General features: G+C 40.1%; 1 protein-coding gene across 1 annotated transcript in view; it reads left to right on the plus strand.

Moving 5' to 3' along the window:
- The window catches only part of capn9 (calpain 9), a 31,067-nt gene extending 20,826 nt beyond the window's left edge, over positions 1–10,241 (plus strand). The window contains exons 14-22 of the mRNA XM_034884204.1: positions 800–836; positions 1,647–1,727; positions 3,300–3,357; positions 4,615–4,679; positions 4,861–4,929; positions 5,800–5,878; positions 6,477–6,593; positions 8,018–8,076; positions 10,175–10,241. Coding sequence (XP_034740095.1) covers positions 800–836; positions 1,647–1,727; positions 3,300–3,357; positions 4,615–4,679; positions 4,861–4,929; positions 5,800–5,878; positions 6,477–6,593; positions 8,018–8,076; positions 10,175–10,201 — 592 coding nt within the window. The 3' untranslated portion in view covers positions 10,202–10,241. The remainder of the gene's footprint in view (positions 1–799; positions 837–1,646; positions 1,728–3,299; positions 3,358–4,614; positions 4,680–4,860; positions 4,930–5,799; positions 5,879–6,476; positions 6,594–8,017; positions 8,077–10,174) is intronic.
- The last annotated feature ends 877 nt before the right edge of the window (positions 10,242–11,118 follow it).

Raw genomic sequence — 11,118 nt, forward strand, 5'->3', positions numbered from 1 at the left:
CCCCCCCCCCCCCCCCCGACAGCTTCAGAATAGATATTTGGCAGCGCGGATGTTGACATTTGTTTGAGTCCTTGCTCGTTCAGTCTGTCGTTTCCTCTCTCTCTGTTCCTCCGACAATTTAATTTAATTTAAATTTGTTTATTAATCCCCAGTGGGGAAATCACAATTTACACTCTGCCTACACACTTTGTTAGTTTTCACACACAGTCCTGAACTACACACACACACACACACACATGCTCAGAACCTATTCATGCACTAATGGAGAGATGTCAGAGTGGGGGGGCTGGACCAGCACCCTGAGCGGTTGGGGGGGGGGGGGGGTACAGTGCCTTGCTCAAGAGCACCTGGCAGTGCCCAGGAGGTGAAATGGCATCTCTCCAGCCACCAGCCACCAATCCACACTCCGTACTTTTTTGGTCCACACGGGGACTTGAACCAGCGACCCTCTGGTTCCCAACCCGACTCCCTACGGACCGACCACCCCAATGACAATGCCTTCCTACGCAGCTTTCTGCTTCTTCTTGCCATGACGACAGTGTGAAAAACACCATCGCTAACCCGTTAGCCGTTTTTTTCCGCTCATGGGCGCTAAGGGGGAGCGAGAATAAATAAGTCACGTGACCTTTCCCATGACCCCAAAGCTGTTCAGTTAAGGTAAATTGAGCTAAAAAAAAAAACAGCATTGTTCCCTTGTAAGCTTCGCAGCAGCGTTAAACTTTATGACATAGCACATATATTTAAAGAATATACAAAACGTTTAAATCTTTCTAACACAACTTGTGTGTGTGTTCTTCAGTGAGATGGGGAGCAACGTTGACGCCAACCTGCCAGATGTGAGTAGATCACCAATCACCAGTTCGGTTCATCAACCCGTCGGTTCATCATCAAACCGATGGACGATTTGTTACATTACGCGTTACTGTGTCAAATCTGCAGAAACAAACATCAACACGTTTGTTTTTTTGTAGATGGTCTTGTGTTGTTTATATTTTGTAATTCCATGAAAAGCTCTTTAAAGATGCACAAAGATTGTTGATATCTGAATTCAGACCAGATTAACACCAGATTTGGTTTCAGCGCACACAGAAAACAGAGCGACCGTGAGGAGATGTTCGCTGAACATCAAAGTCAAAGTGCTTTTATTGGCCTCCCTGAGGAGAAATTTGGACATTGAGCAACTTACTTTGCTGCAAGAGTTACAGACACAACGACAAGCACAGGGTTTAAAACAACAAAACAATTAAAAGACAAATGTACAGCCGACACATAAGCTACTCAAGGGGGCGCGCAAATTGCAGATTTAACCTTTTCTACACTAAAATGAGCTAAAAGCCACACTTCAACACAAAAAAACAGTTAAAAACAATTTAATTCATCCGTCACAGTCACAGATACACATTGAAGAATTCATATTCACGCGTTCATCGCTGCTCATTAATGAGCTCAACTAATGCGAGAGGGACAAATGATAGTACCTGTTATAACTTATCACGTACTGTACCTTTAAGGTTGTGCTTCATTAACAAAGCCGTTACCGTTTCCATGAACGTGTCCGGAGCTGATGTTGTTGATGTTGTTGATGATGTTGATGTTGTTGATGTTGTTGATGTTGTTGATGTTGTTGATGTTGTTGTTTCCTGCAGCCGCCCATGCCCACGTCTCCAGAGGAGGAGACAACGGAGGAGAAAGGCCTGAGGAAGCTGTTCGATCAGCTGGCCGGTGACGTAAGGAAAAAAAGATGGAAATCTGTATTTCACGTGTCGGGAAACGAGTGTGTGAAAGCTTCTGGGGGTCGGTGTGTCTTTTGGGTCGTTTGTTTTTCCTTTTTATAAACGGGTATTAAAGCAACATTTTGCAACGTGTCCCGCTTTGGTCCCCCCTACAGATTGCCTCATTGGATCTACAGCTTACATTTTTGAATTTTTAATTTTAAAAATGAAATCAAGCAACTTGTTTTTAATGTTTGAAAACCCCGTTTATGAAAAGGAAAATCAAAAGATAACTGAGTGCAATGGATGGATGCAATCCCAGCATTTGTTGAACATATTGAACTATATTCTGTGGACAGAACAGGTTGTATATGTTGTATATGTTGTATATGTTGTATTATATGACTTGTCATGTTAGCATTATGATGTTTAATGACTTGACTCTTACTTTAGAAACAAAACAAAAAAGGCTTTAAAAAATAACCCTTGTGTTGTCTTCCCGGTTTTCCCCTTATCTCAAGTTTTTTTATGACGTATTTACATTTGTAATTTTATTTTTTTAATCGATTTCGCCGTCTTTTCCAATATTTCTCACCCATATTTCGACTTTCTTTATTTCATATATTTAAAAAAAAACTTTGAAAACGGGTCAAAGTTGACCCGAAGACAACATGAGGGTTAAGCTAGTTCTGGCATATCTGTTGACCATGCACACAACAACAACAAAAATTGACAAAGCTGTCACATGACCGCTACCAGGAAGTTCCATCAGCGTCACTAAGAGGCTTTCCAAAACATTTAACCCTTGTGTCGTCTTCCCGAAAATCAACAATTTTGTTGAAGCTTTTCATCGATGTTTTTAACTTTTTCTTACGTTTTTTTTTTACGCTATTTTTTTCGACGTTTGTCTTTTTCTTTTTTTTTTTGACATTTTGCAACACTACGTAACACTAACTTTTTAACTTTAGTTTTGCAGTTATTTTTGGAATTTATGGTCAATAAACCTCATTTTTAGGAATTATTTTTAAATTGGTTTTGCAACTTTTTCTTATGTCTTTGTCCCTTTTTTCAACAATTTTGACGCTTTTTTGAATGTTTTAAACACTACGTAACACTAACTTATAGACTTTAGTTTTACAGTTACTTTTGGATTTTATGGTCAATAAACCTCATTTATAGGAAATTATACCTAATTTTTGAGTTAGAAAAGCAGAAATTAGGAATTATTGAGACTAAAATTAAAGGAATGGATGTTGATGATAATCACAGACTGGAATATGTCAACTTTTACTCAATACTATTTCAAAAACACTTCAACTTGTTTTCAAATGCTATAAAATTGAATAAGACGCCCCAAAATTAATGAAAGTAGAGATTTGTACTTGGCAAAGATATAGGAAAACGGGTCAATTTGACCTGAGGACAACACGAGGGTTAAAGAGTGTGTGACACCTGTTAGTCCGTACAGGAGGGGTTCTCATATGTTGCACATTTAAACTCCATTTGGTAATATTATAATGAAGAACTTAGATTCATAGATGACTAGGTGTGTGCATATAAGAGATTAAAGTTTCCTTTCCTACCCAGGACAACGCCATCTCTGTCAGGGAGCTGCACCAGATGCTCAACGCCGTTCTCAGCAGACGTAAGTAGATGATTTTTTGTTGGTTTACTTTCATTCTTTTTCTTTCTGATTTGATTGGAAGGAAAACTAAATATAACTTCTGTCACACAACACTATTTACATCTAAAAATCTGTATACATTCAAATATTGGTTTTTTATTTTATTCCTATTATTATTATTTCATGTATATTGTATGTATGTACATTTTTCCTAGTATCTCAGTTATATTTATATTCTGTGTTGTGTGACTGACGTATGTGTGCTGCTGTAACACTGTAATTTCCCATTTTTCTTGGGATCAATAACTATCTGTCTGTCTGTCTGTCTGTTTTTCTATCTAAAGAGGCTTACAATTCAACAGTCTGAGAAGGGAATAATATGCTCTTTGTTTTGTTGATTAGGGATCATAATTACACATCATTCTATTTTAAAGGCCCAGAGATACCAGCTTTTTAGCGGCGGCGTGAACGCCATTGACGTACTTGCCTGCGTACTTTGCGTGTACCTTGATGATTAGTCTCGCTTTGCCAGACCATCCTCCACAGCGCTGCTAAGGAAGGTTCTTTAAACCAATCACAATCGTTTTGGGCGGGGCTAAGCGCCGGACTGGGAGCCACGGCGCCGCTGCAAAATAGCCTCGGGATTGAACTTGTTTTGGTGGAACGTGTACGTTCAAAAGTTGTTGTAGTCGTGATACAGGAAACTCAGATTGGACAGATAGTCTAGCTAGCTGTCTGGATTTACCCTGCAGAGACCTGAGGACCAGGTAACCATAGTCCTCAGAAATCCACCGGAGTTTAACATGCCAAGAAAGCATAAGGTAACGGATGTTCGGCCGAAAAGAAGCAACATCCCAGATGTGGAAGATCGTGAATATAGACTACTGAAGGATTGAATATATATCCACTAGGGGGCGGTTCAGGGCCATATCATCCTAGGCCGACACCAGAAGATAGTTCTGGACCTGCCTAACAGATGATATACGCCCCCCCACTTTCATGTACTGAATTGCAACCTAAGCTCCAAAGGAACACAGGATACGCGTGGCAGCGATTGTATGTAAGCAAACGCATTGTTAAAAGCGACTACATCTGGGCCCAAAAACGCTGAGAACTGACTATTGGGAAGCAGTTCAAAAGTTTCCCCTTCAAATTCAACTTATTGCAAGTGGCACTTTTAATCTTGCGTGTACAATATGTTTCTGTGCATGTTTTATCATGTAAATGATTTAAAATAACGAAAATGTAATAACTTTTTTTATAACTACTGTTTTTCAGGAAAAGAAATCACGTTCAAGGGCCTGAGTCTGAGCACCTGCCATAGTATCATCAACCTGATGGACGTATCCTTCCACATCGCTCACTCACTCGATTCAAACTAACGATTTCAAGCTTCATAGGGCTGGAAAATTTGATTTAAAAACAACCCAACTTAGAGAGAGAAATGCATATGAGTTTAAAGAAAGGACAGGTTTATTTCACCAAATGCTTTTGAAGTTTCTTTTCCCTTGACGGTAACAACAGGTGGACAACACCGGCATGCTGGAGTTCCAAGAGTTCAAGGTCTTCTGGGAAAAGATGAAGAAGTGGATCGTATGTGTCGATTTATGTGTTTTAAACTGTAAATCACTCAGATCTTGGATTACCAAAACTTTAGAAATACTCAGTTAAAAGTAAAAGTTCTGCATTTGCAATATTTAATTAACCCTCATGTTGTCTTTCGGTCAAATTAACCTGTTTTCCTATAACAATGTTCTTTTTAATTCCCCAAAATAACATGATTGATTCCACCCAACGCTCTTTGCCAAGTACAAATCTCTACTTTCATTAATTTTGGGGCGTCTTATTCAATTTTATATCATTGTAAAACAAATGGAAGTGTTTTTGAAATAGTATTGAGTAAAAGTTGACATATTCCAGTCTGTGATTATCATCAACATCCATTCCTTTAATTTTAGTCTCAATAATTCCTAATTTCTGCTTTTCTAACTCAAACATTAGATATAATTTCCTAACCACAAGGTTAATTGACCATAAATTCCAAAAATAACTGTAAAACTAAAGTTAAATTAATGTTGAAAATGTCAAAGAAAGTGACAAACATTGAAAAAAGGGACAAAACATAATAAGTTAAAAAATATTGAATTAAATGTGTCAACAAAAGTGTTGACTTTCAATTTTGACGGGAAGACAACATAAGGGTGAAGAAAGTACAAACATATCAGCATAAAAATGTACAAAATATACTTAAGGTTCAATATTATGCTAATTTCTAGGTTCAGTCTTGCATGTTAGTCTTAAAAAAACACTTTACTTTCCCCATGCTTTGTGTGTGAATAAACCCGTATTCACCCTCTGAAACGCTGTGAATCAGCTGTGGTGTTGGAAGTTTGGGGATTTCGGTTATTTGTGCTTCAGGCAGTGAAAGGGTCAAAGGTTAAAGATGGACTTGTGTCGTTGCAGATGCTCTTCTTGACCTTTGACACCGACCGCTCAGGGAAGATGTCGTCCTACGAGCTCCGCAGTGCCCTCAGTGCTGCAGGTAAGAGTCAAGATTTTATTTTGTCCGACCGTTGTCTTCTTTTAATTCTTGTTATTAATCCTTTTTCATGTTTGAATGCAAAGAACATGTTTTGTTCATATATGACTATGTAATGTACTGTCCCTTTAACATGTTGTACTAAGATTGCCATAAACAACTTGGTATAGTGTATCGCAAGAAAACATATGCAAGCTAATTGGTATGATTTCGTATGAAATTAAACCACCGCCGGCTGACAACCTGTCACATGACAACAAGTCACATGGCAGTTAAGAGTCCATTATTTATTTTTTGGGATCCGTGTCCTCCGTGGCTACTAGCAACTGCGTAGATGAGCTGGGCGTGGGATCACGGAAGGCTTGTATCACGTGGACGCGCTGAAAGTTTTAAAAATAATGTTTCCAAAATCGTTTTCAGGAATTTCAGGAATTCATCAACTCGTAATGTAGGCTGTATTTTTGTGTAGTAATAGTATTGTCTCAACTTACAGTTGTAGTAGCAGCAGTTGCACTACAGCTAATAAAGATGGCGTCTGTAGTTTTTGGTAACTGTGTGTTGTGTTTGAGGGTAAATGTAAATGTGCCTTGTTTCCCTGAAGGCATGCAGCTGAACAACAAGCTCCTGCAGCTCATCGGCTTGAGGTTTGCTGACGTGGACTACAACTTGAACTTCGACGACTACCTCACCTGCATCGTCCGTCTGGAGAACATGTTCAGTACGTCACAATAAAACCTTCACTGGGTTCAATCAAACGACATCAATAACGCAAAATTATCAAAGTAAAGATTCATTTGACTTTAACCCTCATGTTGTCCTCGGGGCAAATTGACTCGTTGTCCTTTATCAATGATCTTCTTAATTTCCCAAAATAACATGATTGAATCCACACAACGCTCTTTGCCAAGTACACATCTCTACTTTTATTAATTTTGGGGCGTCTTATTCAATTTTACAGCATTTGAAAAACAAATTGAAGTGTTTTTGAAATAGTTTTGAGTAAAAGTTGACATATTCCAGTCTGTGATTATCATCAACATCCATTCCTTTAATTTTAATCTAAGTAATTCCTAATTTCTGCTTTTCTAACTCAAACATTAGGTATAATTTCCTATAAATGAGGTTTATCGACCATAAATTCCAAAAGTAACTGTAAAACTAAAGTTACTAGGTTAGTGTTACGTAGTGTTGAAAACGTCAAAAAAGTCACAAACATTCAAAAAAGCGTCAAAAGTGTTGAAAAGTTAAAAACATTGATACAAATTAAAATGTTTCAGGCGTGTTGAACTTGTAGATTTATTTATTTGATTAAGACAATGCACATTAATCAACATTTCTGTAGATGTTGTCACTCCTCAATGTGAGTCGAGTGCAGATGTGAGTCGCGCAAGCGTCACTTTCCAACAAGTAGCATTCAAGATGCTAACGAGAGACTTCTGTAATGTCAACACAGTAAAAATGGAGCTACTTAATGAAGTTGGTTCACTGCTAGCTTAGCTACAAGTTAGCATCAAACCATAGGCCGTTAATATAAATACGGTCTATGCATCAAACACAACAAAGGCTGTCAGTTGAATGGTGTTTTAAGCTAACATTAGCAAACAAATAACCATAGATAGCTACAACGTTTTTGAAAGGACTGCTAGCTTAGCTACAAGCTAGCAATCAAACACGACAAAGGCTGTCAGTTGAATGGTGTTTTGAGCTAACGTTAGCAACCAAACAACCATAGATAGCCACAACGTTTTTGAAATGACTGCTAGCTTAGCTACAAGTTAGCATCCAACACAACAAAGGCTGTCAGTTGAACGGTGTTTTGAGCTAACGTTAGCATCCAATCAACAATAGATAGAAAGCTAAAACGTTTCTGAAATGATTCCCATTTTCTGTTATTGCTTGTAATAAGAAAGGTTTATTAGTTTATGGATTTCGTTAGCTGGCCTTGTTCAGAGATCCCCGGCTAATGAAATAGTTTTGCAAGGCACTGTATCCATGTCACTTTCTCATTTTAGGGCTGAGCCCCTTTAAAGGTCTGATCCTAGAACCGCCTCTGATTACAAATACAACCACTAATGATTGAAGTGAAGATTTATTTGCGTTAAAACAACTGTAAGCTGACGGAAACTCTATCCTCTTCAACAGGAACTTTCCAGGTTCTGGACAAAGCTAAGAGGGGACGGGTGAAGATGAACATCATGCAGGTAAAAACCACATTATAATAACATCACACCAGGATCTTTAATCTCTGCAAATACTCATGAGGTGATTGCTTGACAAGATGTTTGGGGTTCATCTGTTACGTGTGGAAACCAGTTGAGCCCAAATGCAAACAGAAACGAAGACCAGAATGACAGTCCAAACAGGTTTATTCCAGTGTCGGGGATGCAATGATGAAAAACCAAGTCCAAAACAAATCCAATGTAGTCCAGGGTGCAGAACGTAAGTGGTACCGTGTCCGATAATCCAGCGATCCAGGGTGGAGAGCAGGAGTGGTGGAAGGCAGGAGTCAGGTTAAAAGAAACTGTGGCAGACAAAGAACAATGAGTACAAGCAAGGTACACAAGCTAATCCAAAGGTAGTGTTAGAATTTTGTGACTAACTTCGTGTTATGTTGGATCTCTGAGGAAAAGGAGGCTGAGGGTCCAATTGAGAATTAATTAATAATTAAGAAAAGGTTTAATGCAACAGAATGATGAAGATGATGAGACAAAGACAAGCAGACACAAAACAAACATGATCACTCTGCAGCTGACAGCGGACTGGATCCACGCTTCCCCCATGATGGAGTCACGTGAAACCAGTCCTGAATATTCCTAAATCACACAGATTTATCCCCTGTACCCGGGGGCGGTTCTCATTGGTTCGTTGTTGGCATGGCAACATGCCAGTGCATCTTTGCTGTCCAATGAGGAAGGACATGCCTTCAAACTCTGCACCTTTGGGGGTCGTTTTTGGTTGCAGTGGGCCACCTTTTGTAGCGAAGCAGGAAACCCCTTTCCACTTGTGAAATGCCAGACTTGACCTGTGGTTCTTTACATTTGGGGACATTACAGGGACATGGGGGACAGAGATATGCATATTTTTCTAACCTGGCTCCATCATACATACATTGTTTTCAGAACATTGTTTATAACTCAACAGTAGCGTCAGCAAAGAGACTAATGTCGTGTCCCAACTACGATCTGACGAGGAGTGGTAGGTTGACCGGGTGTTTGAAGCAGAGGTGATTGGATCTGATGAGCTGCAGCTGGAACCCTGACTCCCACACACCAGGCTCTATTCCTGCAATCAAGGACAGACGGGGGGGCAGAGACAGGGTGCAACCAGCAGCAGACCTAACATTAGGCTCGTTGGAGATGAGCCAGGTCTGCACAGAATCGACCACCGGCGATCGGCGCCCGTTGCATGCTGGGTAGATTTGTGTCCGACTTGATCCTGACTTGCTCTGACGTCGTGCACACGTGGGCAACGATAATCTCACGAGAGCAAGGCGGTCGCAGGTCTGAGACCAGGGGCCGCAGGTCTGAGACCAGGGGCCGCAGGTCTGAGACGCAGTTGCTTTTCACCGACTGCAAGAGCCAGGCGGACCCAGGTGGACCCAGGTGGACCCAGGCGGACCCAGGCGGAACCAGGTGGACCCAGGTGGACCCAGGCGGACCCAGGTGGACCCAGAGCATGCTGAGAAACCCCGGCTTCTCAGCTGATTTAACACCTGATTGGTTTACAACATGATGACGTTTTATATAAACTTTTTATTGTTTTTTAATCTGAGGGATTTTAACTGTTAATTGTCTGATTTAAAGACTTATTATATACAGAACACACGTTGTGAGGCTGATGTTGACGTTTAGAAGTCAGAGAGACTAAATCTGATCAGATCCCTGATCATCTACAGTCTGTTGTTAATTAAAATCAACAGATCTCATGTAAAGCATTATGAGATCTACTCTGTCATAATTAAAACAACTGGAGACTGTGTACAAGCCGATATGTGGGTCTGATTATATTTATATTTATTAAATTGGAATGCACCACAGTGTTTTTGTCACTTCCTGTCCACCCTCAAGGCTGCTGGAACCGCATGGAAACTGCCCCCTTTACCGAGCTGGAAACTTTACCACAGCTTGTTGCCCTCGTCCACTCTCCAGTTCATCTCGAACGAGCCTACTATCCTGGGGCTGTCTCTGTGGTCGCACGCTTTATTCTGCTTATTCTCGTTTTTTTTTTTTTTTAAATGAAACTGAATTTATCTTGTTGTTCTGGGATTTAATTGGCGTTTATTGTCTCTTCCCGTCACAGTTCCTGATGTTGTCGATGAACGTCTGAGGAGACTCTGAAGGCAAACAGAAGCCACCCGAAGAACAAAAACGCATGGGCAGTTTCCTGAATGTTCGGGCCCCAGCGATGCATACACGCATTTTCATTTTTCATGTTTTTTTGGGACTAAATAATGTGACATACTGTCTGCGCTTAGGTGTCAGAGAAGTTGGGATTAAATGGTTAAATTTACTGACTCATGCTTTTGGACAAAACACTGTTTTATTTTCTCTCTGCTCTCTGCAGGAAGTGGAAATACATTTTGAATAAAACGTCTGATGTGGGGAAAGATATGAGTTCTCATTTGTGATTAATAAATCACTTTGGAAATATTAAAGACACTACTTACAGTATTCAGCTCTTTTCTAGTCTTAACAACTACTTAAAGCGCCTTTAAATAGCACAGGAACCATTCACCATTCACACACTTCACACACTGTGGCCGAGGCTGCAATGCATTCTGGGAGAAAATAATAATATCACACCGCTATCTGCGAATTTTGCAGATCACAGATAATTCCCGGTGCTGGTTCTCAAGGTGACTGTGTTCAGAAGATTGTGGCGTGCATGCAGAAATTCAAGTGACGATGATTACCTCTTCTGAAGAGTCCATCCATGTGTCCTCCTTGGCTACTAGCAACTGTTTAAAGGAGGGGTGGGGGAAGGCTTGTGTAATGTGGATGCTCTGACAGTTTGGTTGTCATTACTTAAAATTCCTCACGGGGGCGACAGAAACTACGTACTGTAGCTTTAAGATCTGCCTCAATACAGATAAAGACTATTAACTTGAGTTAACTTGATTCACTTTTTTTTTAAATTCAAGATGATAATCAGGCGCGGTTCAGGAGACTTCAGAAGGCGTTCTCTCTTTTATACATGTCGCTCCCTCTCTCTCTCTCTCTCTCTCTCTCTCTCTCTCTCTCTCT

The sequence above is a fragment of the Etheostoma cragini genome, chromosome 2, assembly GCF_013103735.1.
Source record: "Etheostoma cragini isolate CJK2018 chromosome 2, CSU_Ecrag_1.0, whole genome shotgun sequence".
Classification (NCBI taxonomy): Eukaryota; Metazoa; Chordata; class Actinopteri; order Perciformes; family Percidae; genus Etheostoma; species Etheostoma cragini.